Source organism: Geosmithia morbida (assembly GCF_012550715.1).
Source record: "Geosmithia morbida isolate 1262 chromosome Unknown scaffold_10, whole genome shotgun sequence".
Taxonomy (NCBI): domain Eukaryota; kingdom Fungi; phylum Ascomycota; class Sordariomycetes; order Hypocreales; family Bionectriaceae; genus Geosmithia; species Geosmithia morbida.
In genome coordinates, this window is record NW_023336197.1 from 858,974 (window position 1) to 886,892 (window position 27,919).

Sequence of the window (27,919 nt, forward strand, 5' to 3'; positions counted from 1 at the left end):
TGTCAATCAGCTGCCTCATGATGTCACTCGGTGGAGCCCATCTCGTCGCAACGTAAAAGGTTGCTCTATGATGTCCGTCTGTAATCATGGCACAGAACGGGGACGATGACGGGCGCATAGAAGGGGAAGATAAACATGTTTTTTTTTTCATATTGCGGCTTATACACGCCTTATGCATCACATCCTGTTTACATTTTGGTGTCGTGGCAACGGGTGTGGCAAACCTGATGAGAGGAGAGAGACATTCTCTAACAAGTCAGTGATGACGACTTGCATATCGAGGCTGGGAGAACGGGTTTTCTCAAGGAAGTGGGATGTCCTTCTATAAGACCGGACGTCTGTCCGTGGTTCTTTATCTCTCTCCTTTTTCCATCCAACCTTTTGTTCGCGGTTCAATCCTTCCTTACCGACGTGAAGAGTATATCCACCATGGGTCCTCACGGTAGAGGCCGTCCATACGTTGACTATGATTACGACTACAGGCTTCCCGAGTAAGTTACAAATACATACTCATTCGCAGTTTTCATACATCATCTCACACGTACAGCAGGAGGCGAATAGTACGACACGATAGTCCCCGCCATCACCACCATCATCACAACCCTCACCCACACAACCACTCGTCATCACACCGATATTACGAAAGAGATCCCTCTCCCTACCGACATCGCAGCACATATCACCACCATGGCCATCACCTTAGCCACCGCCACCACGTTGACGACGACGACGATGACCACCACCACCACCATCACCACCGACCCCGTCACCACACCCGCGCCGTCAAGGACACGCGCCCGGATGAAAAGATCAACCACGCTGCCAAAACGGCCCTGCAATCCGCCGCTATCGAAGCTGTGAGGGTCCATGGTCGTCCCGGAAAGTGGAACGGTGAAAAGGGAGCCCGCGTGGCCACGGCTGCCCTGGGCGCCGCCTTCACAGATGCTGTCACCGAGAGGCCGGATGACAAGCATAGGATCAGACATAAAGTTGGTGACCTGGCTGGCGCGTGGATTGTCAACCGCGCTATAAATGGCCCTGTAGATGATATGGGGAAGAAGGAGGGGTCACGGAGGAGGCGGTCGAGTTACTAATCGGGTAAATGCATATTGATTGGTGATGGTTTGGATGCGAAGCATGGATCTGTGTATGGTTGTCTAGACTGTGTCACTGCTAAGTGCGTCGGGATCTCATACATGTGAATGCATGAATGAATCTTACGATTATTTCAATTTTTTAACCTGTATTTCCCTCGCTTCTATTCACTTGAGTAGTATATTTGTTACTAGTTGAAACACAATGAATGATTGTACTAGTCAAAGTTCTATATCTTCATGTTCGCTTCTAATTCTCATTACATGGCTCATCCAGTTTTGAAGAGCGCGAGAATCACCTTGCACTTTTTTTTATGCTAATTACACAAGCACACCAAAGTCGGTAATACGGGTGAGAGTAGATTGGCTGTTTACTATATATATCATTTGCATCGATCATGCCAATGCCATGAGTTGAAGTTCTCCGATGAACAGGCCAGCGGCGAGTGCATCCCGGATCATCCTGCTCTGGCACCCGAGATTGTATATGACTAAGCAGCCAGAGGCTACTGCCACGCTCACATCTGTAGATAACATTATAGATGGATTTCCTTTCCTTTCAGTCAAGCAAGCAAGCACCAAGACACACACTCATCGACGCAGGACGTACCAGTAGGCAGAGACCACTGTATTCATGTCTACGGGTCATGGTGTGTTGTCGCTAGAAGGAAGCAAAACTCGTAGAAGGACGGATAAGCGACTGGCACAGACGACACCGGGTCCTCATACCCTTATCATTATCATCAGTTCCGCCAATCAGCATGAATCCGATCTCTCTTCAGCGTTCATAACGAGGACTCTTATCACTGATTCCACCAGAATCTAGTCGCGTTCCCTTATTCCTGGGGACCCACCACAACGGAGAAAGCCTGCTTAAGCTTGTCAGTATCCATATGAGCTTAACAAAAGCCGACGTAATCTTGTACATTTTCATTATTGATATGCGCGGCCCCATAGATGCGTACGACTAGCAGATAAGCATTTTTTAAGAACATGCTCAGGTGATATAGCAACAAGATATTTCTTTCAGTATCATACTATTACAGATCACGACTCTCGATAAAGAGTTACCTCTGCTACAACCTGATTACTAGTCGTAGTCGGGTATGTACAGAACATCGGGTGCGCCTTCCCTACAAATTAGTGGCTTCTTGACCAGAATAGGCATATGCCTTGGCGCCCTTTTATCAGGTGGCTCCTTCCCATTCAAAGTGACGCACGTACTGAGTAAGATTTTTTTATTTATTTTTTTTTGCCTTCTCCCATGGTGCTCCTCACCATCATCATCACGTTCTACCCTTCTCACGTATGACGCCTCTGGGGCATCATCATTATATGTCCACGTGGAGAGGGCCGGAGAGTTTACGTCTGTTCTCTCATTGAGTCTTGCCAGCCAACGTTGCTGATGGAACATCCCTCCCCTCCACAAGAAAACCCCAAAGAGGTCCACGCCCAGAACTGCGGGCCTTTTGTCTCTGATTCTCCGCCCAGGAACCAGCAGGGACTTGGCACATCCAATAGTCGTCGCAAGTCTCAGTGCGCCAGAGATAAACCAATAGCTTTCCCCACGTGTATCTACGACCCCCTGCGCTTCTTTTGAAGGCTCATCAATATGTCGTTGTCGTACTTTGCTATTCTAGGCAACTCCATTGATAAACGACGCCCCCCCGCCCGAACCTATATTGTTCATCTCAATTGACCTCCGTCGTCCTCCTCGAACGAGTGCTCACGTAGGTAATTCAGGATGAAGCCGACAATTATTTCGCTCGTCGCGAGTCTTGGTGCTTTCGCCAGCTTTGCCGCGGCCGATGATGTGTTATACAGCCGTCGCGCCAGCCATTTGAATCGCCGATTCATTGACGAGCAAGGCAATTGGAACGTTTGTAAGTCTTGGCCATGCCTCTCCTTGTCTGTCTCATTGCGTCTTCCCCATCTTCTTCCACATTCCCATCCTCTTCTCTGACTTTAACCCTACAGCATTCTTCCATATCAATGATGTCCACGCCCATCTTGACGAGTTCAACGACTCGGGGACTGACTGTGAGGAGCCTGAAGAGGGCTGCTACGGTGGCTACGCTCGTATCAAGACCAAGGTCAACGAGCTCAAGCAGGCGCATCCCGATCACCTGTGGCTCAATGATGGAGACGAATTTCAGGGTACCCTCTTCTACTCCTACTATGGCCCGGAGAAGATTGCCGAGACAGTCAACGACCTGGGTTTCGACATTGGCACGCTGGGCAACCATGAATGGGATGGTGGCGATGAGGAGCTCGGTCGCTACATTGAGAACCTGACCTTCCCCATTGTTTCGTGCAACGTCAAGAGCGAGTACCCACTCTTGAAGAACAACATCAAGAACTACCACATCTTCGAGGACAAGAACCTTGCCGTCATCGGCGCCACCACCGACGACACACCAACAATCTCCAGCGTCGGTAAGGAGACCAAGTTTCTCGACCCCATCGAGGAGGTCCAGAAGTCGATTGATGAGATTCGTGAGAAATATCCCGACGTCAAGTACATTGTCGCCCTGACTCACATCGGCTACGATGTTGACCAGGAGCTTGCCAAGAAGACCGAAGGTCTCTCCCTCATCATCGGTGGCCACTCGCACACACTTTTGGGCGACATGGAAGATGCTGAGGGAAAATACCCTACCATTGTCGAGGACAAGAACGGCGACGAGGTCTTCATCGTCACGTCGTACCGCTGGGGTGAGTACCTTGGGTCCATCAACGTGCTCTACGACACGGACGGAAAGATCACGGCCTACCATGGTGCCCCCATCCACATGACGAATACGACAGAGCAGGATGAGGAGCTACAGGAGAAGATTGAGTCTTGGCGTGGCCCATTCGAAGAATTTGCCGCCGAGGTAGTTGGAACTACAGATACCGACCTCGTGCAGGAGACCTGTCAGGATGAGGACTGTCTGCTGGGGCAGGTCATGGCCGATGCCATGCTGGAGTACCGCGTCAACCAGACAGAGGGTTCGGACAGCGAGAAGCCCGACTTTGCCCTTATCAACGCCGGTGTCGTCCGTGCGGCCATTAGTAAGGGCAACATCACCCGCGGCGAGATTCTTACGTCGTTTCCCTTTGGCAACACCGTCGTCCAGCTCACATACACTGGCAAGGAGCTTCTCTCCATCCTCGAGGGCTGCGTCTCCATGGTAAATCAGGAGACAAAGGCCGATATCAGCTCCTGGTTCCAGATCTCCGATGGCCTGGTTGTCGAGTACAACCCCGACAACGTCGCGGGCAAGCGTCTCGTAAGCGCCAAGGTTAACGGTGAGGCTATCGTCGACGGCCAGAATTACGAAATCGTCACTCTGGATTTCTTGGCCGGCGGAGGTGACAGCATCCTGGTTGAGACGAGCGACTTTACTACGCTGGACGCCCAAGATCAGGTCCTCGTCGACTACGTTGAGGCTCACACCCCGCTGAGTCCTAAGCTTGCTAAACGCGTCGTCAAGGTTGACGGGCAGGCCAGTGATAGCGACAGCGATGACACTGGTAGCAACAGCGACGAGACAGATGAGGTTGAGACAACAGATGGAAATCAAGAGAGCTCAGCCAACATGATTGCCGCCTCTATGTGGGTTGCCGTGGCAGCAGTCATGGTGTCCCTGTAAATTGATATATTTACATCCTACATTTATCTTATTCTACTCTTTTTTTTTAGAGCCCAATCAAAAGTGAACTGGCATATAGTAACACCTGCCTTTCTTTTGTTCTACTTTTTTTTCCTGCCTGTACCTCACACGATCAAAGCGCAAACACCCTTGACCGTGGCGTTGCACCCTCGTACTCGTCCGACATGGGGAATAAAAGCAACGATTCACTCCTTCTTGGTGACAATAGGCTAAAGCCAGCTTCCTCATCGCGCAGTATTGTACTGGTTGTCGATGGTGTCTCCGGCGCGTCCATGATGGTCCTGGTGAAAGGCCTGGCCATCGCGGGCGGCCATGACCGTGGCCCGATGTCAGTCTTGGGCGCCCCAACTATGTCGCAGGGAGTAGTGGTACTGCCTGTCACGGCGGCAGTACAATCCTCCTCGTCTGCAGAGTATCCCGACTCGGAGCCGAATGTTCGGTAACGGGTCAGCGGTTCTGTCGTGATGGGAATTCCGAGCGGCTCGACGTGAATGCTGTTGCCTTCGCTGTCAGCACAGCCGCGGCAGCGGTAGCATCGGACCACGAGGCACAGGGTCAGGAAGACGAGGACGAGAAGAACTATGATAGTCATGTCTGCGCCACATCGACGTGTTGCTAGGTATGAACACGGGCGATTATCTTGGTTAATGCAAGTTGACCGAAGTCTCAGGGTTTCCGCGGACTTGAACAGAGTGCAGAGATAGGTGATGCCATTGCTACTGAATAAACCAAAAAAAAAAAAAAAAAGGCATGGAACCAGCCATGAAATAAACATCATTGAATCACAGACAATTCGATACGTCCTTTGCCGCCATAAGTCGAAGCCCCCTTAGACCTCGAAACGATACAGCTAGTACGTATAACGGAAATCAGGAGAAGCGTCGCTCTGCAACTAGTCAGTATGGGTGACACAGTGGTGGAGAAGAGAACAGAGATCAACACGAGAAAAAAGGAGCGGGGGAAGGCTTACAGCATGGGGCTCGATAATCTTGCCCTCAGTATCAGCCTTCTTGTTGGCGCGCCAAAACGCAATCTCGCAGATAATCACCATGAGAATGACCATGAGGCAGCAGGCAATACAGGCGTACATGCCGGGCTTATACCCCGTGGCCTCGTCCTGCTCACGGAAGACAAGGCTGCCAACGATGCCACCGACACCGCCGGCACCGACGAGAGTAGCGCTGCAGAACGCCCTCTTCCACTGGCCACGGACGTTGTTGGCCTGGAAGCTCATGGCCGCAGGCACATTCGAGTTGGCTCCGGCGGTGACGAAGAAGACGCCAAAGTACCGGACGGCGGGGTCTGGGTGCCATCCCATGATGGGTAGACCGATGAGGCAGACGACCATGTTTATGATGATGGGCAGTCCACGAATATGGTACTTGTCGCCAAAAAAGGATGTGGTATACATGAGCATAGCGGCGAGGACGTAGGGCGGGGCGACGAGGCACTGAGCCTGGGCGACGGTGAAGCCCAGGTTCCCCACCAGGATGAGGGGGAGCGTGTACGCCAGCGCGTACGATATAGTCGTTGTACAGAGGAAGATCATGGCATAGGCCCAGATCTTGGGGTCCAGCCCGGCGGCCAGGAACTTCTTGATCTTGAAGGGCTCCTGGTGGGCGTCGCCGCGATCGCGCGAGATGCGGTCCACTACCCACCTGCGCTCGCGCTCACTGAGAAAGCTCCAGTTCTTGCGCTTCGAGTCTGGGAAGTCAACGAGAAGCCAGTAGCTTGCGAGACCGAGGACGACGGTGAAGACTCCCTCGAGGGTGAAGATCCAGCGCCAGCCCTGGAGGCCGCCGCGACCATGTAGTTGGGAGAGCTGCGATCATCAGCTTAGAGGGGGCAGGCGTATACTCCATGGGACTATGAGACTTACTCCGTAGGCTAGGATTCCGGAAAAGGCCGAGGCTACGCAGCCGATGAGGTAGAATACCGAGTAGCGTTTTCCCACCTCGTCTACGGATGCGATCAGCAACTGTCCGATAACAATTGGAGGGATGAGATGAGGGGTTCCTACATCGTGTGTACCACGTGCTGAGGAGGTAGACGCAGCTAGGGAAGAAGCCCGCCTCGAGGGTACCAAGTAGGACCCTCATACCAGCCAGCTGCCCGTAGTCCTTTATGAAGCCCATGCCAATCATGACGGCGCCCCAGAAGATGGTGACGGCTGCAAGATGGACTCGCGGCCCGAGGGCACGGACGAGGATGGTAGACGGCGGCTGAAAGAGGATGTAGGGGACGAAGAAGACGAGGTTGGCAATGTTCTGGTCGGGTCAGCTTCTCGATTCCTTCACATACTAGGAGTAATGGAAGTGGATAACGTACGTATCGGAAGCCAACCAGGTTCAGATCCACGCTCATGCCGGCGATATTAGCAGCACTCATGTTCGTGCGGTCCACCAGACTGATGCAGTACAATGCGCCCACGGTGACGACGAGGCGCCTATCGACGCGGTGGATGATGCGCTTCTGCTCCCCAGGGGTGAAGTCATAGTTGGAGTCGACCGGTTCAGCTGTGTTGTCGACGTGAGTCATATGAGGCTCCCGCTTCTCCAGCCCAGAGCTGTCGTTGCTCCCGTTTCGCTCCATGGCCAATGCTTTTCTGGGCGTCTGTGACGGATGCGGTAAAGAAGGATGATGCAGAGGGGAAAAAGACTGAGCTCTTCAGATGAGCCAAAGTAAGGGAGCAAGGCACCCATATACATATATATATATATATATGTGCAGTTTATGGAACAGTAGAGACAGGTAGGGTAGTGTCCCAGATAACAGGGGGGGGTGGGATGGAAGAGTACAACGTAGAACACATATAGGCTGTTTAGGTCTCGAGGGGCGCGCCCGCAAGGGAACGGTAAAGATGGGGGGCTAATGCAGATCAGACTGCCATGTAATACGTCCTTCATCTCTGTCGATATGTCGATGAATGGAGCCTCGGCCACCGCGAGTTCTCTGCGACGCGCCGTCATGGTGGGTTGGAGCCATTCTCCGGGCTAGCATGCTCTCCCCCGCGTTTTTCGAAAGAGCTTGTTGGGAGGACGAGGAGGAGGCGTAATACACACCTAGAACACGCGAACTCTCCTGACCTCGATCGTCCCGCGGAACCAATGATTTCGTGACCCACTCCAACCACTCACTAGGTAAGGATAAGCCTGGCTGGCATTGAAATCGTGGCTTCGGAATTATCAGTAAATATAGCGACGGAGGGGGAAACACTTATGGATGTTCAATTCTTCTTGGGCTCAGATCCCAGTTCCCCCCACCCCACCCCCGAGTTCGACAACTCGAATGCCTAGGCCCCACCTCCGTCACCGTAGGAAATAAGCTTATCCAGTTCGATAAGTATACGGGGCTCGCGGGGAAGGGAAACAAGAGAGTTGGAAGCAGGATACGAGTACGGGAGGACAGGAAACCCCTGAGAGTTGCCACTCGGGAAAATATCCTAGTTGAGACAAATGCCCTCTTTCCCCCTCTCTCCCTCCCTCCCTTCCTCCCCCCCCAATCGTTTCCATCGTTCATTCATCCATAGTTGTCTCTCCAACGGAAAATCGGGGCTCTGTTAGGCGGTGCTTTCATGTAAGAAGCTGCTTCTCATGCAAGTGCTGTGGAGTTGGAATGTGGAGTAGATGAGCGGGGTTTCAACCCGGGGAAAAGACAGGGGTCGGTGGGTAGGTGATAGTACTGGCGTCATGGGTTTTTTTGTCAGAACTTGGACCTCTAGGAGAGACAGTATTAGACATACATGCTTAATCTCCATGGGCTCACGTCGATTTGGGTTCCCTTTTCTCTTAGTTCTGGGAAGGGGAGGTTTGTCTCTCTACACTAGCTGGATCAACCGTCTCGTTTGCTTAGCCCTCTAAGAGCTCATAGACGGCAAGTTGAAGCATTCCGTTACCTCAAACTTGACCGAATACAGTATCCAGGGAGACCAAACAGACCCATTTTCTTCTTCACAAAAAAAAGGAAAAGGAGGAAAGAGAAGAGTGGGAGAGGAGTGGACGCTAGAAAAAGGCTTCCTACAGAATGACCCTCGACCCCTCCCCCGGATGTGATGTCCCGGTCCACCACTGTCAACTTAGACCCCGCCCAGGTGGTCAACCAAGAACTAAGCTACAGACACCAGACCATGATGTTGCTATAAGTGGCGTGGCACTATCGATGGTCCACTATCGTGTCCCCCCGCTCTCGTTGATTCCGCGTGTTCTATTCTTCGTGTAAAAGCTAGCTACCTGTCTCGTCGAGGAGTGAGTCGTGAAGAGTACCCTATTTGTCATTTGACTACTAACACGTGTGTGTGCGCTTCGATAGAAAGCTGTAAAGCGGTAGTGTCATCTACGACGCGACCCGCGTCCGTCGGTGTAGGATACTAACACATACATGCATCCATGTAATAATACTGTGTTTTATTACCCCCCCCCCCCGCGTGATGTGATGAAATCGTTGAAAGGGATCAGTGTTGCAACGCATAGACCGCGACGCAGGATCATCGTGGCGCATTCTGTCTTGATTTTTTTTTTGCAAAGCAATCAGGTGCGTTGTTGATCTATGTACGAAAGAAAATACCTTTGCCAGCCTGCCACTGGTCCAAGTAATATGTATGCAACAGTTGCGTCTAGGATATGTACCTCTTGAGTACGCTTGGACCACATGCGGCACATAGAGTAGATCCTTGACTCAGATGATGGCCCTCTGGCAGATCATACTTTCTGTCCCGCAGGTACGGATAGAGGCGCACACAACTCCTGGTTTCAATACAGGAGGCAAGAGAGATGTTAGGGTGGAACGCGTTAAGTGCCCGCATTATATTCATGTCGTCTTATCACGATGTAAATGTAGAGGGGTCGGTGTTCGTGAGATAACTATATAATCTTAAATTCTGCACCACGTTCTCAACAGCGCCTCACTACGTTGACTGCTCCAAACAGTCAAAACATCTTCCGTAGTATAGTGGTCAGTATGCGAGCTTGTCACGCTCGAGACCCGGGTTCAATTCCCGGCGGGAGAGATCCGCCAGCCGATTATAATCGGTTGTTTTTTTTTTGGGTGGGCTTTTCCCACCTCAGAGCAGGTGGGACCGACCTTAGCACTAAAATCACAGCCACAACAAATACACACAACGCCATCGCAACAGTCCAGACACATGCAATCACTCTAATGGCTCTTGTGGCGTGTGGTCGGATATCATTACCTGGAGCAGACAACATAGAGCGCGTATGCAATGAATGTCGTGTCCATCACATGGAAACTTATGAAGTAATACAGTGTGACATCACCCAGGCACATGGTTTGCATTCCCTCCGTGCATGGCCCAAAAGTCATCGACGCCTATTCAATATTCTCAGAAGAAACAAGACGACAAGGTAAAGTCGAAAAAAGAAAAGGGATGTAAGAATGTAAAAGTGTAAAAACAAAAGACAAGTTGAAGACGGCCCAACATCCATCCCCAACCGATGCACGTTTAATCAATGAAAACATAGGTGCCATCTAGTGACCAAATGAGAATCTCCAATAAACCACGCAGAAGAACAATGATACACGCGCCAGACTGTACTCCCGTGTAATCATGCTTCATGTCTGTCATGGCGAGATGAGTGTCACCTAGAGCACACGAGGGATCACCACGAGGACCAAGGCCATGAAAACCGCTAGGATGGCGTAGACTTCGAAAATCTCCCATTCGTGGCGGGTGCGCACTGCCGTCTCGACGTACTTATTTTCCGTGCCCACCATGGGCGGCAGGCGGTTGTTTTCGTGAAAGCCCTCCAGGAAAGCGTCCTTCTTGTACCATTCCTCGCGGAGCCACTCATCAAACGTCTCCTGGTCGTCGAGAGGAATGTCCTCCACGCGGAACCGACGCCAATACATGTTGGCCGACTTGGGTGTCCGACCCTGGAAGTAGGTTGTGATCAATCCGTACAGATCCTCGCCAAACTTGCCGCGTCTGTGTTGTGTCAGTACCACTGTTGAGAGGCATATATGGTTTCCTCGACCTTCTTCCTCCTTGACTTCTTCTTTTTTCTTCCAGAGGCTAGTAAGCTACTTACGGAACACCCTCGTATGCGACGGTACAGTCATATACATAGTCGACGGAACCCTTGAGCTCCTTCAGACAGAAATACATGCCTGTGCTGCGCGGAAGAAGGGCGTGCTCGGGGTCGCGCAGACCCTTCTTCTTGGCCCAGGAAGCTGACTTGTTGCGGCTGTTTTGGCTGAGCGTGGTACCCTCGGGGAAGAGGAGCAGCCACATGGGATTGAAGAAGGACCTGCCGCTGGCAGCTGTCCTCTTTTGGCGCAACTTCTGCAGACGGTAGGCTAGACGGGGCTGGTCAACATCCATCCTGCGCGACATCCAGATGAAACCAAAGAATCGCATGCCCCATCCTCCTATGGGAATGTGCTTCAGGGATTCTTTGAGGATGATGTAGATGTGCCCGTGCATGCCGGGATTATTGGCATAAGCCACCCACCAGAGGTAGAGCCAGTCGGTATAGATCTGTATCCTCTGTTATTATGCAACTCTTCACGAAGCCCTGCCAGTCTACAGGGTAGGGCGTGTCGGTTCGTACCTGATGATTCGCAATGAGGATAACTCGCTTGGGGAAGTGGAAGCGAACGTTTCCATCTTCGGTCGGACGTATCTGGCTGGCCACGGACTCATCGCCACTGATGCGGATCTTAATAGGAACCCAGAGGTTGGTGCCGTGGCTGATCAAGACAGCGACCAGGCGCTTCGTCATGGCCATGTATGCGTAGAACCAGTCCCGGTTGATAATATACAGGGGTGCACCAATAAACTGTGTCAAGTGTATCCTATATTTCCGCGGCCGGTGGCTCGTTAGCGCATGTCACCATTGCCATCACCATCATCATCATGGAAGTGGGGTGGGATATAGAGGGGTAGTTTTTGTTTGCGTACACAACGAAGCCAACGGTGAAGTATGAGATAACCGCCGTCCCGCGAACAATCTGCATGAAGAGGCCGAAGCTCTCCTTGCCAGAAGGATGCTCATCGCCGTGGCTGGGCGGGGGCTTCTTTGGGATGAGCTCGGAGGGGTCGGGCCCCGGTATGTCGGCGTCCGAGATGGCCGCCGCGGAGGCCATGTTTAATCGGTCGGCGGTTCAAGCGAGAGCGAGAACGAGAGTGAGAAGAGGAACAGTACGGGTTGATGAGAGACCAAGCAAGGGTGTAAAAGCCAAGCTCAGCTATCCAACATTCCCTCTTTGGGTCGTCACCCAACAAGGCAGCCCGACGAACAAGGCGTGACGGTGGGGAGCCGAGGCCGAAAACGCACAGGCTCTACACACACGCACAGCAGTAGTCTGCTAAGGGTCAGAGACCGGGTATAATGAGGTATTCAACCAAAGAAAAAGAGTGGAAATGAAGACACCTCAAGCAAGGAAAGTATGCACTTGGGTTGAAGTCCGACCGAGAGCAAGATAGGCTGGCGATGAAAATAATTGGGAAGGGAGGAGTTTTAGCTTTGGACAAGGCAGGTAGTGCCGTCTCCCATGATGACAACGTCAGTAGCGTCACTGCCTTGGAAGTCTGGCGTGGACAGCTGATGGGAGACCTCGGGGCAGTGTGAATGGGCTCGTGAATGGACCCTTAGGGCCGCGAGCAGCTTGGCAGGCTGCGCTGGAGTTTTCCGTTGCCGTTGATCTTTTAGGCCGCAGGTGACCGTCCGCGGGGAATACAGTGGCCTGACCCAGCTAGAGCCCAGAGCTGCCCGGAGGCTTAAAAGAGACGGAGATCCCGGCTTTGAAGCAGGGAGTTTTGGGGCCTGGCGTGGAGCTGCAAAGGCCCGTAGGTCTTCACGGGAGCACTAACGGGCCAATAGAATCGTGTTTGATTAATGAATAAGCTACCGGAAGTGGCGGCAACGTGGAGGAGGAGGGGTTAGCACGAGCACGTGGACCATATATACAAGGCGTCGCTGTTAGCAGACATCACATGGTTCTCGTAGAACAAAAAGAATTACACAGAGAGACATAGAAGAGGCGGTTGTTTTCGCTTCAACAGGGAATTGCAGACCACGTTCAGTGCACAATGTACGAGTGATAGTACTCTGCGGGTAGGTAGACCGGGAGTACAAATCTGGTAGGCGGTGAGATGCTTTATATTCTGCCACACATTGACGCAATGTGTACGATACCTGTACTGGGGTAGTGGAAAAACGACAGACTCATTCATTTATTCACACGAGTAGGGATGCCACTATACGCCATGAGGCATCATGTTCTGTCACAGGCTCATCGGTGAGCGGTTACTTTACAAGCCCGCCATAGCGTGCATACCTCGAAGAACACGGGGTTCCTCCTCCCTGTTCACGCGACCATTCTCGACGTCATTCCCCCTTCGCAGCCGTCGCCCCTCTAGCACCAGCAGCCATGATGTACGGAGCATCGCTAACCTCCCCGAGCGCATCTATCCACGCTACGTCCAGAGCACAACGAGTCCCGGCTCATCGCTCCTATCACTCAGGTGGCCGCGGCCTCCGCGCAACTTGCTTCTTATCCAGAAGCTCTACAGTGCCGAGGTGACAGAGGCCGTGGTCAAATTCGCCAAGCACATGCACACCGACTACCCCGAAGTCAACGTCGTCTTCGAGCCGCGCATCGCCTCATCGGTGCAGTCGCGCCTCGACTTCCCCATATACGCATCCGACGACCGCACCAGCACGGCTGACAAGGTCGACGTCATTGTCACGTTTGGCGGGGACGGCACCGTCCTCAGAGCGGCCAGCCTGTTTAAGCTGCACGGGGCGGTGCCGCCCATCGTCTCGTTCAGCATGGGCACCCTGGGCTTCCTGGGGGAGTGGGAATTCTCAGAGTACAAAAAGGTGTGGCGGGAAGTGTACATGAGCGGCAGCGACGTGGCGGTACGGGATGCGGCTATGCCGCGCAAGGGTGATGAGACGGAAGACTCTTACGGGGCATGGGAGCGCACCAACGGCAAGAGCATGGGCAAGCAGCGGGCTTCAAAAGTGCTTCTGCGCAACCGCATCAAGGCCGATGTGTTTGACGCCGAAGGAAATAACGTCAACGACAGGCTCTCGGATACGCTCACGGCAACGGCCAAGTCGCTCATCACGCCCGTCGTCGCGACGCCCTCGCTCCGCGCCATCAACGAGATTGCAGTCCACCGCGGTTCGCACCCCCACCTGGCCATCATCGACATCTACCAGAATGGCCACTTCCTCACCGAGACCATGGCCGACGGCATCATCATCAGCACGCCCACGGGATCTACCGCCTACAGTCTGAGTGCCGGCGGTCCTATCGTCCACCCGCTCGTGCAGTCGCTACTCATCACGCCCATCAGCCCCTGCAGCCTAAGCTTCCGCTCGCTCGTTCTCCCGCTGGATACCAAGGTGACGCTACGGATGAGTCCTAAAAACCGGGGCCGCGAGCTGGATCTCAGTATCGATGGGAGACGGTGTGCGGGGGTGTCGCCAGGTTCGGAGATCCGTGTCGAGGGCGAGTTCGTCCACAGGGGCGACGGGGAGTGGCATGGTGGGGTGCCGTGCGTTATCCGCACAGAGGATGATGACCCTTGGGTTGGTGGACTCAACGGGATGCTCAAGTTCAATCATCCGTTCGGGAGGGATCCTACGATTCAGGATGACTGAACAAGGGCACACAAGGCGTCGGGATGTGTTGCCCGTGATGTATAACCCACGAATTTGTATAATTACCGTCGGTACTGTTTCCGTAAATTCTCGTCTTGATTGGTTTGATACCAATGAAGCAGCTGTTGATATTCCCTGGGATCATGTGCGCGTATTGGAAAATCCCCAGCTGCCTCGGTGAGAGATGAGGTCGGTCATCTTGGCCTGATGCACTTTCGTAAGATGTCACTTGCTCGAGTAGCGGTCAATCCTCACCTCTACTCTCTCGGTAAGGCTGCATATACTTGAATCATACTCGTATTAAAAGTCCGAAACGGGGCGACACAAGTCCGAAGGCAAGGGTAAGCCATCATGAGTATTTTCCCGATTGGGCGTGACGAGAGTCGGAAGTAACGGTCTCTGCCTTACAGGGCGGGATATGGTAATATTGGTTGGTTGTAATACGTGCATGGTAGGCCAACAAGATGATACAGTGAAGAGGAAAGGAACAGTACGGCTGATGCGAGAGTTACCGGACGTACTCGTACGGGCAATAGACTGTAGTATTACTTGTACTCGTAAGCTGCAACAGTCAATGAGGCTTGTGCGGCGCAATATGCCGTAGGAAGCGCGCAACACCCTTTGCTCGTATACGTACATGCACTTACCAGCCCAACCAAGCAGCCAAGTACGACGACAAGGTGTCATATATGATATTTCCGGTGGTCTGCCAAGAGACTAACTCGTCGATGAAACTAGGGGATCAAGCCACGATGATGATGAATGTGGTAATCTCGTAAAACTCGCGAAGAAGCCGTATTATTAGCAGTACTAGTCAATGCTACTAGGAGTACGAATACAACTTTTACTTGAGTTCCTAGTTCCTAGTATTTGATTCGAGTCTACCCGTGCGTACCGCATAGGAGCTACCGTCGAGAGTATTATTACCTACGTAAGAAGTAAGACCAAGACCACCTCCCCCCCCCCCCCCCCCCCCCCCCCCCCCCCCCCGGCCCCTTCCCGTGAAAGGCGTCGCATGGAGCAGGCCGATCAAACAGTTCGCCAACGGGATCACGGGGCCCTAGTGGCCCCGTAAGAGATGCTGGTAATGACGTCGAGTTGCTGACTTGTCGATTTGTCAAGTTCCGAGTTGCCTAGGCCTTTTACCGACTAGGTTCTACTAGAAACAAAGCCCTTTGGCAAGACCTCAAGACCTCAGGGGCGAAGCAGATCATTACAACTGACAAAGGTACGGGTAGTGCTATTATGATGATAATGATTGAATATTTGTAGATTCTGCTGTTTCAAGCCTTGAGAACACTTTCTGGAATAATGAGCCTTGCGACATGAGAAGATACAACCTACTATAGTAGGCATTATGTTACATGTAACAGACTCGCAAATATTATGGACCATGGTGGGGAAGAAATCATGGCAGTGCTCTGTTCCTTTTTTTCTCACTCACACACTCTCACTTTGCTATGTATGGAGTAATGCTACTCTTGGCATTGATTGTACGACTGGTTACAACTCACATCGTCGCATGCTAAGCGGTAAAGCGTTCTTTCTCAACTGTTTTCACACTTTTTCCTCTCTCTCTCTCCTTCTTTTCCTTTCCCTCCTTGACTGAATACTCGCTTCAATATGCGAGAGATATAGATAATCGTATCCTTGTCCTTTTTTTGCCGAGAGTGCATGTACTCCTTGATGCGCTCATAGGTTCCAATACCGATTTAATTCCCGACACGTTCTCTCCATTCATCCCATTCCTCCTTTTTCTTGGCATCACCATCACCACACCCCTTCACCCCCTTCAGCCCCTCCGACGATTCCGACGACCCCGACCAAAAGCCCGACGGCGCCTCTTGACAATCTTTTTCTTTTCTTTTCTTTTCTTTTCTTTCTTTTATATTTTACTTTATAATTACTTGCCCTCCATCTGATATTTGGACGCAATACCTCTTTCCCTCTTTCTATATTATCCATTCACTACCCATAATGAAGAGCCTACCTATATTGCTCACGGCCTCCGCCGTCGCTGGCGCCACAGGTACGACGATACATAACAAGCTACCTACGACCAATCAACCCATAATCAACTTGAATATATCTAACTTTCACGGGGGAAAAAACAGCAGCTTCTTCCTTCTCCGATAAGCATGCTGAACGCGCGGTCAGCAACGCCCCCGACGGTTACGTCCCCACCGCGGTCGACTGCCCCGACGACCGTCCCACCATCCGCAACGGTACCAGCCTCTCTCAGAAGGAAAAGGAGTGGCTGCTCAAGCGTCGCAACGAGACGATAACCCCGATTCGCGACTTCCTCAAGCGCGTCAATATTGCCGACTTCAACAGCACCGCGTACCTCAGCAGCGTCGAGGAAGATGCCACGGCCCTGCCCAACATTGGCCTCGCTTTCTCCGGCGGTGGCTACCGTGCCATGCTGACCGGTGCCGGCGCCTTTGCTGCTCTCGACGACCGTTCGCCGGGAAGCCAGACGACGGGCAACCTTGGTGGTCTGGTGCAGAGCGCGACCTACATCTCCGGTCTGTCGGGTGGTGGCTGGCTCGTCGGTAGCCTCTACGTCAACAACTTCACCACTGTTGAGGACAGTTTGAGCAACGGCGCTGTCTGGGAGCTGCAGGACTCTATCCTCGAGGGTAATGGATACCATCACCCCGCCCATCTGCCGCATTCTCCTTCACCTATCTCTGTACTGACCTGACCCCGCGTGTGTTGATGTCAGGCCCCGAACAATACGCCCTGTACGACTACTACTCCTCCATCTTCGACGACGTCAGCGACAAGGAAGATGCGGGATTCCAGCGATCCGTCACCGACTACTGGGGTCGCATGCTGTCGTACCAGCTGGTCAACGCCTCGCACGGCGGCCCCGGTGTGACGTTTTCCTCCATCGCCGAGGACTCCGACTTCAGTGCGGGCAAGGCGCCGATGCCCTTCCTCGTCGCCGTGGGCCGCCAGCCCGGACAGCAGATCGTGTCCATCAACTCGACCGTCTTCGACTTCAACCCGTGGGAGCTGGGGTCGTTTGACCCGACGCTGCGGGGTTTCGTGCCGCTCGAATGGGTTGGCTCCAACTTCACCGACGGCGAGATCCCCGATGACGGGCAGTGTGTGCGCGGCTTCGACAATGCCGGCTTCGTCATGGGCACGTCGAGCAGTCTGTTCAACCAGATTGTCCTGTACCTCAACAACAAGGACAGCGGCTACGTGCCCGATGACGTGCCTGACTTCGTCGTCTCGGCCATCACCGACGTGCTCGAGTACTTTGGCAACGACAATGACGACATTGCCGACTGGACGCCCAACCCCTTCCAGGGATGGAACGAAGCCGAGAACTACGACGCCAACCTGACGCGCCTGACCCTCGTTGACGGTGGCGAGGACTCCCAAAACATACCCTTCCATCCGCACCTCTTTGGGGAGCGCGCCGTCGACGTCATCCTAGCCTTTGACAACTCGGCCGACACGGAGCTCGGCTGGCCCCAGGGCATCTCAGCCGTCGCCACCTACGAGCGCTCTCTCGACGAAATCTCCGAGGGCACCGGCTTCCCCGTCGTCCCCGGCAAGGACACCTTTGTCAACCTCGGTCTCAACGCCCGCCCCACCTTCTTCGGATGCGACTCATCCAACACCTCCGTCGCGTCGCCGCTCATTGTCTACATTCCCAACTACCCTTACGTCTACAACTCCAACACATCCACCTTCCAAACCTCGTACAACGAGACCGAGCAGGATGCCATGGTCCAGAATGGCTGGGCCGTCGCCACGCAGCTCAACGCCACCCGCGACGAGCAGTGGCCCGTGTGCGTCGGCTGCGCCATCCTCTCCCGCTCTTTTGACCGCACCAACACCACCGTTCCCCAGGCCTGCGAGGATTGCTTCAACTCGTACTGCTGGAACGGCACCATTGATGAGTCAGAGCCTGCCACCTACGCTCCTTCCATCTATGGCGACGCCGTCAATGTTCAGGAGGGGGCTGCCTCTGCTCTGGAGGGACAGAGCTCTGTTGCCCTTGTCGTCGCTGGTCTTGCCGCCTCGGCTATCATCATGGGTCTTTAAACTGTCCCTGCTTGCCCACCAATCCTTGACTACTTCTTTTGTCCATATTCGTCTTCTTCGCACCCCATTACATTCCATCTTTCATCTTGTCAACTTTTTTTGACATTACCTTTTTTTACCACTACCCCTTTTTTTTTCTTTTGTCATTTTCAGACCCCCTAGTAGTTTTTTCATGTTAGCAGAGTCATTTCTCCTTTCATTCTGGTATAGATAACCATACAGGACGCAACAGAAACAGGCATTACTAGATCAGTCGTTATATTGCATCGGTTGCGAGTATTTAGTGAACTGCTTTAGCGCTGTAGCAAGCTATGAACTGTTTTTTTCTCCTTCTTTCTCGAAGCAAGACTTCGGGTCTTTCATCTTGAATCTGCCTTGGTTTTTATCGAGACTACATACATTACTGGTATCAAACAGAAGCTAAAATGTCACGTCTCTGCCCGACCTAGCACTCTCAAGTACCGCCTCGATAATCTTAAGCACGTCACGGGCTTCGCTAGCCTTGACAGGAACCTTGTCAGGTGCTCCTGAGGCCAGGGCATCGGCAAAGGCGGCGTAAAAGGCCGTGTAGGTCTCGGGCTCGAGGTCAGGGGCGGGAACATCCTTGACGTTGCCCTGGTCATCGGCAAGCGTAAGCTTGAGGTTCTCGGGGTCGTCCTTGCCAAAGCCTGCGGAGCCAGGAAGGGCACCGGCCTTGAGCTGGTCCTCCTGGGGGTCGAGGTTGTACTTGTGGAAGGCGCCCTTGATGCCGCGAACCCAGAAGCGGGGCTGGGAGGTCTCGACGCTGAGAGCGCTCATGCGAAGGTTGGCCGTCTTGCCGTCGGGGTAGGATAGCTCGACGGTGACGGCGTCGGGGCTGAAATCGTCGAGAGCCTTACCCTCCTTCTGGTTGATGAGGCGGCCCCTGACGGACCTGGGGAGGCCAAAGAGCACGTAGGCCTGGTCGATCAGGTGGGTGCCAAGATCGTACAGAGTGCTGCCGGCCTGGGGAATGCCTAGGCGGCCCTTCCAGTCAGCGCGGGCGGCGGCCGAGGGCGCCTTGTACCGATCGAAGTGGGAGTTGAACTCGAGGATGCGGCCCAGGGTCTCCTTCTCTAGGAGGTGCTTGACGGTGAGGAAGTCGGCATCCCACCGACGGTTCTGGAACACGCAGATCAGACGGCCCTTGGCCTCTGACAGGGCGATCAGCTCCTCCGCCTCGGCAGCCGTAGGCACGAACGGCTTCTCCGTCAGCACGTGCTTGCCCGACTCGAGGGCCGCCTTGGTCAGGGCAAAGTGCTGGTCCGGTGGGGTGGTGATGACGATGACGTCCGTGTCAGCGTCGGCCAGGAGATCCTTTACGTCGCTGAAGTGGCGGGCCGAAGGGTGGTCCGTGGGCGCAGAGTTGCCCTCGCGCGGGTTGCGCTGGACGATGGCATGAAGTCGGAGAGACGGGGTCTGGCTGATGAAGGGGATGTGGAAGATCTTGGCAGACATGCTGTGTGGGGAGGTTTTTTTTTTATGTGTCTTTTGGTCAGAGCTGACTGTTCTGGTTCTTGGTTCTTGAAAGTTGTACAGTCCTTGACTTACCCGTAGCCGACGACACCGACGTTGAAAGTCTTGGAAACCATCTTGTTTGTGTGTGTGCGAGGAGTTGTTTTACAATATGTTACAACTTAGCAGGAGAAGGGGATCGTTCTGATTGAAAGGTTACAAAACGCTCTTTATATGTAGGTACTTCCATTCAATAGCTTGAGCTTCTACAAAATCCCCCCTCCCCCGCGCTTCACCACTCGGACAGCTTTCGGCGAAATTGTCCAACTGTTAAAATTTCTATTTTGGGGTAGATGGGAGGGGTACATTTTAATGGGGACTCCGCGTTGAAGAGCCCCGAGTACGACTGTCCCTTTCGTACTCCGTACTGATAGTATTATATCCAGCTTGGAGAGGGGCAAAACTGAAAGATGATGAGGGCCAGAGGGGTAAAGAACTATTAAAGCAAAATAGAGAGAAAAAAGAAGAAGAAAACAAGGAAAAAATGGAGGAAGAGTGGTGTGATTTACGAGACAAGGTGACGTGACTAGCCTAATACTACTACTATTGACATCTGAGCGGTTACGACTGTAATCATTGGCAACATAGCCAGGGTAGGAGATATGGTACGATCATCATGGAAAGTATATATGATGTATGTTAGTGTTGATCCGATGGAACTGCCGGACATGTCGATGGTGAACATGTCCATACGAGCCGGTGGTGTTGAAGACACTCCGGACGTTCTTTATAAGAACGCATGTAACAAACACCCAAGCTCAATTGTCACTCGAGCAATACCAGATAACGGCGGGACAGTGAAGAGTAGTAGACTTTCTATGTCGCACACAAAACTCTTTCTGTCTGTCCTCAACTTCGAATTGTGGCGCGTAGCCGGTACTCGGTCGAAGAAGGCGCGAGGCCAGATGAGCGGCCGCCGAAGTCATTTGCAGACGTCGTCACAGAGGGCCTTCTCTCAATGCAGCCGTTGACCGCGCAGCTGGTGCCTGGACTCGCAAGGTGATGGCCCAGAGCTGCAGGAATTGAAGGCCAGCAACGCGCGCATGTCGATGCTCGGGCCACGGTTGAAGACGTGGATGTACAGCATCACCGTGAATGTAATTCATAGTTTTCGTCGTCGCTTCTCGCCTAGGAAGCCAAATTCAGCGTGCTCTTCGACCCAATGTTTGAGAACTCCCGGAGCTCTCTAGTCGGCATTCAGAGAGTAGGAGGAAGCATTGAGATTTCAAGGTGCTGACACTGTCGCCGCACAAGAGCGTATTTGCTGCTAATGGCAGTAGGTTCTGTGTGTTTGTGCGTCTCTATTATCGTACCGTCAATTACGAGGCTCATGTGTACCAATGGTGATTTCCTCTAAAAGTCAGATGCACGATAATATGTCGACCACTGTTCTGCGGGTGTTCAGGTGAGCAAAAGGCCGAGGAGCTCATGAGGGTTCAAGTCACATTGTATCAACCAGGCAGGCTGGAGAGCCCAGTGCCATCTCCCCCTTTCCTCGATGAGTGAAGGATACAATTGATGGTCGTTACACAATCACTACGTGCTACCTTTGCAGCACCAAGATTCAGTGTCAAAAGCTTCGAAGACTTCAAAAGATAAGCGACGCAGCTGGACGAGAGCGATGTCTCCGGCATCAATCGCAGTTGCCCTTCCATCAGGCGGGAGCGTGCACTTGAATGTACACTCATGTCATCCGCAAATAAAATCATTTGCTACCCTGGCAGCGTCCCTTCATAGCTGAATTGTCGGTGTTTTGCTGTAGAGGAGGATGATCGGTTCACCTACTTGGAGTGTCAGGGTGCAAACGGGATGAGGACTTATTAGCCAGCTTCGGCTGTGTAAGTCACGCAACTGGACTTTGTCCAAAGCACTTGGCCCTCTTCCCTATTGCATTGGCATGTTCACCGGCAGTTCTGATTGCCGGAATGCCTCATCATGGTAAGGTGGAAGCTATAAAGGGCAGATGTAACCCCGAGCCTCGTGACCGCGAAATGTCTTCGCGCAGCAGCTACAGACCATCGCCGCTATGGTCTAGGAAGAATGCTATTCATGGAGAAGAGTGGATGTGATTGTCAGTGACTTCTCGTGGCATACATGTAAGTATCTGTTGGAAGTTGTCATTTTTTTTTTCTTTTCTTTAGTGAATGGATAAATATTCAATCGCCTGTGTCCTCCGATTTAATTATCCTCATTCCATCTATTTCGCTGTGAAATGGTAAGAAGCTCATTGGTCTTCTAACAAAGAAGATACGTGGTATATGCGTATGAATGACTCATACATCTCGTAAATAAACATGAGCATGGCGCATAGCAAGGAACGAGCTGATAAAGGCAGCATCTCGATGGCCGATCTTTAGGGTAGTCGAGTTGAGCAGGGTAAATTGGATCATTAGTCTCATGGACATCTGTAGATGATTCCCCGAGGGCATGAACTAATGCAACACTCAATCAACATAAACAGTAGATGGCATGGTGAGATACGAAATAGCTACGGCTGTGACAGTGAGTCGGTTATGGAATGATGAAAAAAATAAAGACAATAAGCAAGGAATAAATAGCAGTAGCCTGGGCATGTAGGTCTTATGAGGGGATGGAAAGAAATTGTACGAGCTGGCTTACATGCGACCTCACATAGCATCAGCAATGGAAGCCACCTTTCTTTTTCTTTCTTTTTTTTTTTTTTTGAGAATGAAATAAAAAAAGTAAATCCCGGGGGACTCCCATAGAGGATTAGTGTAGTGTCCATCTCCGCGGTGTGCTATTACCCGTTGCGATCGCAAGCTGCAATGCATCATGTACAAAGAAGGCGCGCGTTCCCTCTTGGCATCATTAGTACGTCGATACCAGGAGTGGCTAAGCCGATTTGGTAGCCCAGATCCAACGGCGATGCAAAGTAGTAGTAGTAGTAGTAGTAGTAGTCGTCTCTTCATCTCCTGTTGGGATGGATGACTCGGCTGGGAAGAGTGGGTGAGCGAGATCCATGAGTCGCTGCCAGATTAGCGCTCGTGCCTATTAGTGAGAGCCATCTGCCTACTACTACCGAAGGTGATATCTTGATCAGTTGATCTATTAGAGTTCGTTGAGGTCATCTTACACTCGTAAACTTCTTACAGGCTGGTGAGAGTCGTAAGTCATTGGGATACGAGTACAGTTCACAAGATTCCCCGCACGCAGTTTTAGCTCCATAACCGTTGTCTCATGTTCTATTATGTCTCGGCCAGCCCAAAGGTCGGTGTCCGTTCGGGAGTCGTTGGCGGGGTAGAGAACGGTGGCCAGCACATGATGGTGTTCACCACACTGCGTGGCGTTTGGCATTGATTTACTGACCTGCACACGCCACGCAGACTGTGTAGTGTGAGTGTCTCCTGGTAAGCTCACCTCTGCTTTGTAGGCATCGATATCTCAGAGCCCCGAGTTACGTCGTAGTGATTGTGTTCGGGGGCTCATCTGCACTTGGAAGATGTCCCGATTGATAGGAAATCATGCGAAAGAGAAACGGGGAAAGGTGGAGTGACTCTCCTACCACCAGCGAGAAGATTGAAGCTCCTTTCCTTTCACGTGAACCTCGGTATGGCAAACTCAGATACAAAGCAGGCGCATCGGTCTGCAATAACACGAGCTGGTATGTGTACATCCTTCAACCTGCGGGGATTCGATAGCAGGCCGGACAAGATGTGTATGTACGTACCTTTGGTAGGACCAACGACATGGTTCCGCTCTCCCAATGTACCAAGTCACACTGACGCATGACATGACATGGAGAGTACGGGAAAAGACTTGGGGGCAAGAGAACGGAGAGAGTGTGAATGGAAGAGGGGAACAGCCCAATACTTGAGTTGGAGCAACCAAGACAGAAGCTGGAGTCTGTCCAATAATGGCCCTGATATGTCCAAGCTATTGCGGGGGAGTCTCACTTCCCCGGATCGAGCAACGGGTGGAGGAGTGGAGAGCGTCCGACCAGGGTTGGGGACTATCCACTAAAGTTTCTCGATCCGCTTGCTTGCCTATGCGGGTATCCATGCAATTCACCCGTCATTGCCATATTGACTCCCTCCTTTGGCTCCCGAATGGTCCGACAGGCCGTACTGTTGGCTTTTGTCATTTGCCTGCTGCCGACTCCTACTCGTATATGCTGGCGGGTTCCGTCGAACCCCCGCATCCTCCGTGGATGTCTGACAGAGGCCAACGCAAGCTGTTGCCAGGCTCCATCCCCGTATCATCCATGGGAGTCCTGATAAGAGGAACCCCTCATGCGAATGTGTGCCTAACATTGCGACTCGGCAATAATCATAGCAATAAAACTAAGCACTCGGGGAATATCAGGTGCAACGGGTCCAGAGTCGAGAGACTCTACACCAAGCCAGGTCGAATAGAGAGGTACTAGGACCGACGCTTCAAGTTTAGCAGTGGCCATCGACAGCTGTAGTATGAAGTTATATCGACTGGTGTTACAGCACTAGAAACTTAGTGCTAGATTGAACTCTTCTTCCTCCATGGACAAGGCGCACGAGTAACAGCCGGTGCCTGCTTTTGCCTCCACCTCCACCTCCACCTCGTTCACATGCCCATGTTGTTTTATTCATTCATGGAGTAGGTTTTTTTTGTAGGTATTTTTTTGTCCAAGAAGCCGCGGGTTGTTACGAAAGTGAGCATCTGCTGCTCACCGGAAAAGGACAAGGCTGCTCATAACAAAAGGTCATGCCAACCCGATTCAGCCTGACTAAACATGGGTTAAAATGAGGAGCAGGAGGAGGAGGAGGAGGAGGGGAGTAGACATGCCAGGTACCCACGGACTCTCGGCATGATACGGCCCAACTCTTCTTAAAGCAGAAGTTGAGGCCGTGTACTTTGGTGCAATGTCTCCCCCTAACCCCCCTCCACCCCCCTCCATCTGGGGTGCACTCTGCTCCTGCCTTGTCCTCAGACCAGATAGTTGCCACCTGCCTTGCCTGTGACGATATACCAATGCTACATTGCACCTGCCTTCGAGTACATAAAGGCCTCCTTCCTACCCGCATCTCTGCAGACTAGCAGTATATTTTCTCTCTTCCTCCTTCTCCCTCGCGCCGTTCGCTTCCACAGCTCGTTGCTCCCGTACTCCGCCACGGCCACATATACATCTACACACACCAACGACTCGCCAAGATGAAGTCCATCTACGCCATCCTCGCCATGTCCGCACTTGTCAGCGCCCAGACCCGCGATGACATCCCCTCGTGCGCGATCCCTTGCATTGACGATGCCGTCAGCAGCCAGACCAGCTGCAAGAACACCGACTACGCTTGTATCTGCAAGGACTTTGATTCCATCCAGGGCGCTGCTACTGGCTGTGTCCTGTCCAAGTGTGGAACTGATGTTGCTCTGAGTAAGTACCAACATGTATTGTCTTTCCATCTCTCTGAAACATTCCCCACGTTCTGACTGTCGTCTTACAGACAAGGTCATCCCCGCCGTTGAGGCTCTGTGCAAAGCCCAGGGCACCGGCGGCGGCTCCTCGTCATCGACGTCGGCTACGTCTGAGGCTTCGTCGACCGAGGCTTCCTCCGCAGAGGCTACTTCAGCGGATACTGCCACTAGCTCTTCAGGCGGCGGAGGTGCCGCCGCGACGACGACTACGACTGCTGGCTCTGCCACCGCTACGTCCGGTACTGCCGGAACTGTCTCGCCCTCGGCCACCGTCTCTCCATCCTCTACTACTAGCGGTTCCGACGACGACGGCTCTAGCTCTACCGAAGGCTCTTCCACTGGTCAAGAGTCATCCGTCCCCACGGGCGGCGCCGCTGTCATTGGCTCTGTGGGTGGCCTGGCCATGGCCGGTCTCGCTGTCCTCGCTCTGTGAAGATGTCAAAACTTCCCGATGTTGGTGGGCTCTCTTTGCTTACAGAGCGAGAGCTACGCGGTCTTGCTACTATGTCCAAACACACATGCTTGCTGTCGTTTGAATCCCAGGCGGACATAATAATTACATGGGCTCTGCTCCATGGGATAATTTCTAATGACATGGGGAGCTACTCTAATGAAAAGAAGAAAAAAAAAATATGGGGTTGTCTATTTGTAATTACAATGCTGATCAAGATCAACTGGCATGACGAGCGTATGACAAAGGACAGAATACCGCTGCGCTAATTAGTGAACATGTAAATAAGTTGACGTATCTATTTCCATCCATCCAACTTGGCTTAGCATGCTTCTAGAGTGAGGCAGTGCTCTAGCTACGTGCACCATCAGGGCAGGCTCCAGTCTTCGAGAGGATATGTCAACATGTCTGAGCCATCAGTACATACCTACTTGATGTTCGTCTGCAAGTACATTGCACACTACTCATGGTGTAATTACGAGTATAGCAGTGGCGAAGTCTGGGGTCTCCAGCATTATTTTGTTGTTTTCGTTATTCGTCCATTCGTATAAATGTCTGTCATGGTGAACGCACACGGCCGCAAGATGGTGATCATTCAAACCGTAAGACAGCCGCCGCGACGGAGATATCGTGTCAGTTAGCAGAAGCCGACTTTCCAAACGTTGGATTTCTGTTCATCTTGGTTTTGTTCTTTAGGGGTTCGGGGAGGTTCTATTTTTTTTTTCTAAAAAGAGAGAGAGAGAGAGAGACACATGTATGATTTCTTGCGTAATAGGGATAGGACCATAGCCGGGGAGTGATGAGTAATAATAATACATGTACCGAAGTGGAATGAGGAAGTGAAAACGGTGTAAGTGGGAACAGCATCATGGCAAATAAAGGCCACCTTAAGAACTAGTGTAGAAGTATCCATAGATGGAGTGAGGATCCTAGCTGTACCATTTGGCTACTTATATTCTACTCTCACACGGCCTTTCGCCCGCTTCTTGATTGCCCAGTGTGCGTCGGATGAAACAGAACCATTCCTGTTCACATCCACGTCGACTCTTCAAGAGGCCCGCACGCAGTTAAATCATCAAGGCATGGCTACCACTTACAAATATAGTAGCGGAAAAGCTCCAAGATGAAAGAAAAGGGATAAGAAAGTTGAACAGTAATCATGCACTTTCCCACTCGGGACAGGCACCGAGGGCGGGCGCGGGCGGATGCTTGCACCTCCGACGTCGGGCGGGTACTACACCGGTATAGATAAGGGCGAGTACCGAATGTATACCATCTTGATCTGCTGTTCATTGGAGGCTGTTTTTGGAAGTTGGAACGATTAGTATAAGCTCGTTGATTTTCTTCTTCTTTGATTATGTGTATCTACCTATCCTTATAAACAGCTGGTACTGTACTGCACTGGTTCGGTATTCCACAGAGTACAGGAAAGTAGGCAACATTTTACTCCATCGGAGGATGTCATTCATACATTGCCTTTCTATATTCCTGATTAACCGCCTGCCCCTTTTATTCAAGAAGAAAGCGGCGAATCTATCTAGAGTCGTCTTGCATCTCATTCATTTCCATGATTTGATATGCGACCAATTGCCGCGACTCTAATCACAGCCGTATGCGCTGTCATTCACATTTGAAAAATAAAGGCAACGCCAAATAGGAGGACGGGATCTATGTATATACCAAAGACGCCATGCCATGACTGTATCTAAATGGGTGAGATGCAATTGATAACGGATGTGCGATTCAATGGTGGAGATCAAGCCCAGACGCGATAAGGCACGAAGTCACGAATTCCCCATGCCTCCTCCCATAGGACTCGGGCGCGATGAGAACAGAAGGACATTGGTCCGTGCAATCTGCCTCATCCATGTGTCAACACTAGATGACATACAAGCAGGAAACGCAACAACATCACGAGCTGTCTGCGCCTCTAGGGACGAACCTGTTTCTAACTCACCTATAGCAGTGCCTGCTATGTTGCACCTGGCCTCTCGTCCGACCTGAAAACTCTCAGTGACGCACGTGTCCACTTCGCATCGCTATATCACCACCTGCTATCGCTCACACAGTAATACTACTCCGTCAGCC

General features: G+C 52.2%; 9 protein-coding genes across 9 annotated transcripts; 5 read left to right on the plus strand and 4 right to left on the minus strand.

The window, feature by feature from the left end:
- Positions 1-429: 429 nt before the first annotated feature.
- Positions 430-1,094, plus strand: GMORB2_1750 (Conserved hypothetical, protein; the record flags this gene model as incomplete). Its single annotated transcript, XM_035463731.1, has 2 exons — positions 430-491; positions 674-1,094. 2 exons carry the CDS (start codon positions 430-432, stop codon positions 1,092-1,094), a joined length of 483 nt encoding a protein of 160 aa, XP_035320562.1.
- Positions 1,095-2,838: 1,744 nt separating this feature from the next.
- GMORB2_1751 (2',3'-cyclic-nucleotide 2'-phosphodiesterase/5'- or 3'-nucleotidase, 5'-nucleotidase family) lies at positions 2,839-4,729 on the plus strand (the record flags this gene model as incomplete). Its single annotated transcript, XM_035463732.1, has 2 exons — positions 2,839-2,977; positions 3,072-4,729. The coding sequence occupies 2 exons, from the start codon at positions 2,839-2,841 to the stop codon at positions 4,727-4,729; spliced, it is 1,797 nt and encodes a 598-aa protein (XP_035320563.1).
- Positions 4,730-4,974: 245 nt separating this feature from the next.
- On the minus strand, positions 4,975-5,342 carry GMORB2_1752 (uncharacterized protein; the record flags this gene model as incomplete). Its single annotated transcript, XM_035463733.1, has 2 exons — positions 4,975-5,031; positions 5,100-5,342. The coding sequence occupies 2 exons, from the start codon at positions 5,340-5,342 to the stop codon at positions 4,975-4,977; spliced, it is 300 nt and encodes a 99-aa protein (XP_035320564.1).
- A 258-nt stretch (positions 5,343-5,600) lies between these two features.
- GMORB2_1753 (Major Facilitator Superfamily) lies at positions 5,601-7,342 on the minus strand (the record flags this gene model as incomplete). Its single annotated transcript, XM_035463734.1, has 5 exons — positions 5,601-5,642; positions 5,721-6,572; positions 6,630-6,709; positions 6,771-7,017; positions 7,079-7,342. 5 exons carry the CDS (start codon positions 7,340-7,342, stop codon positions 5,601-5,603), a joined length of 1,485 nt encoding a protein of 494 aa, XP_035320565.1.
- Positions 7,343-10,348: 3,006 nt separating this feature from the next.
- Positions 10,349-11,851, minus strand: GMORB2_1754 (1-acyl-sn-glycerol-3-phosphate acyltransferase; the record flags this gene model as incomplete). Its single annotated transcript, XM_035463735.1, has 4 exons — positions 10,349-10,691; positions 10,795-11,243; positions 11,317-11,560; positions 11,667-11,851. The coding sequence occupies 4 exons, from the start codon at positions 11,849-11,851 to the stop codon at positions 10,349-10,351; spliced, it is 1,221 nt and encodes a 406-aa protein (XP_035320566.1).
- A 1,133-nt stretch (positions 11,852-12,984) lies between these two features.
- GMORB2_1755 (NADH kinase) lies at positions 12,985-14,379 on the plus strand (the record flags this gene model as incomplete). Its single annotated transcript, XM_035463736.1, has 2 exons — positions 12,985-13,037; positions 13,113-14,379. 2 exons carry the CDS (start codon positions 12,985-12,987, stop codon positions 14,377-14,379), a joined length of 1,320 nt encoding a protein of 439 aa, XP_035320567.1.
- Positions 14,380-16,356: 1,977 nt separating this feature from the next.
- On the plus strand, positions 16,357-18,441 carry GMORB2_1756 (lysophospholipase; the record flags this gene model as incomplete). The annotated part of the gene is made up of 3 exons (XM_035463737.1): positions 16,357-16,408; positions 16,497-17,018; positions 17,105-18,441. 3 exons carry the CDS (start codon positions 16,357-16,359, stop codon positions 18,439-18,441), a joined length of 1,911 nt encoding a protein of 636 aa, XP_035320568.1.
- A 420-nt stretch (positions 18,442-18,861) lies between these two features.
- On the minus strand, positions 18,862-20,051 carry GMORB2_1757 (Homoserine dehydrogenase; the record flags this gene model as incomplete). The annotated part of the gene is made up of 2 exons (XM_035463738.1): positions 18,862-19,918; positions 20,011-20,051. The coding sequence occupies 2 exons, from the start codon at positions 20,049-20,051 to the stop codon at positions 18,862-18,864; spliced, it is 1,098 nt and encodes a 365-aa protein (XP_035320569.1).
- Positions 20,052-25,119: 5,068 nt separating this feature from the next.
- On the plus strand, positions 25,120-25,813 carry GMORB2_1758 (CFEM domain; the record flags this gene model as incomplete). Its single annotated transcript, XM_035463739.1, has 2 exons — positions 25,120-25,339; positions 25,410-25,813. The coding sequence occupies 2 exons, from the start codon at positions 25,120-25,122 to the stop codon at positions 25,811-25,813; spliced, it is 624 nt and encodes a 207-aa protein (XP_035320570.1).
- Positions 25,814-27,919: the final 2,106 nt, after the last annotated feature.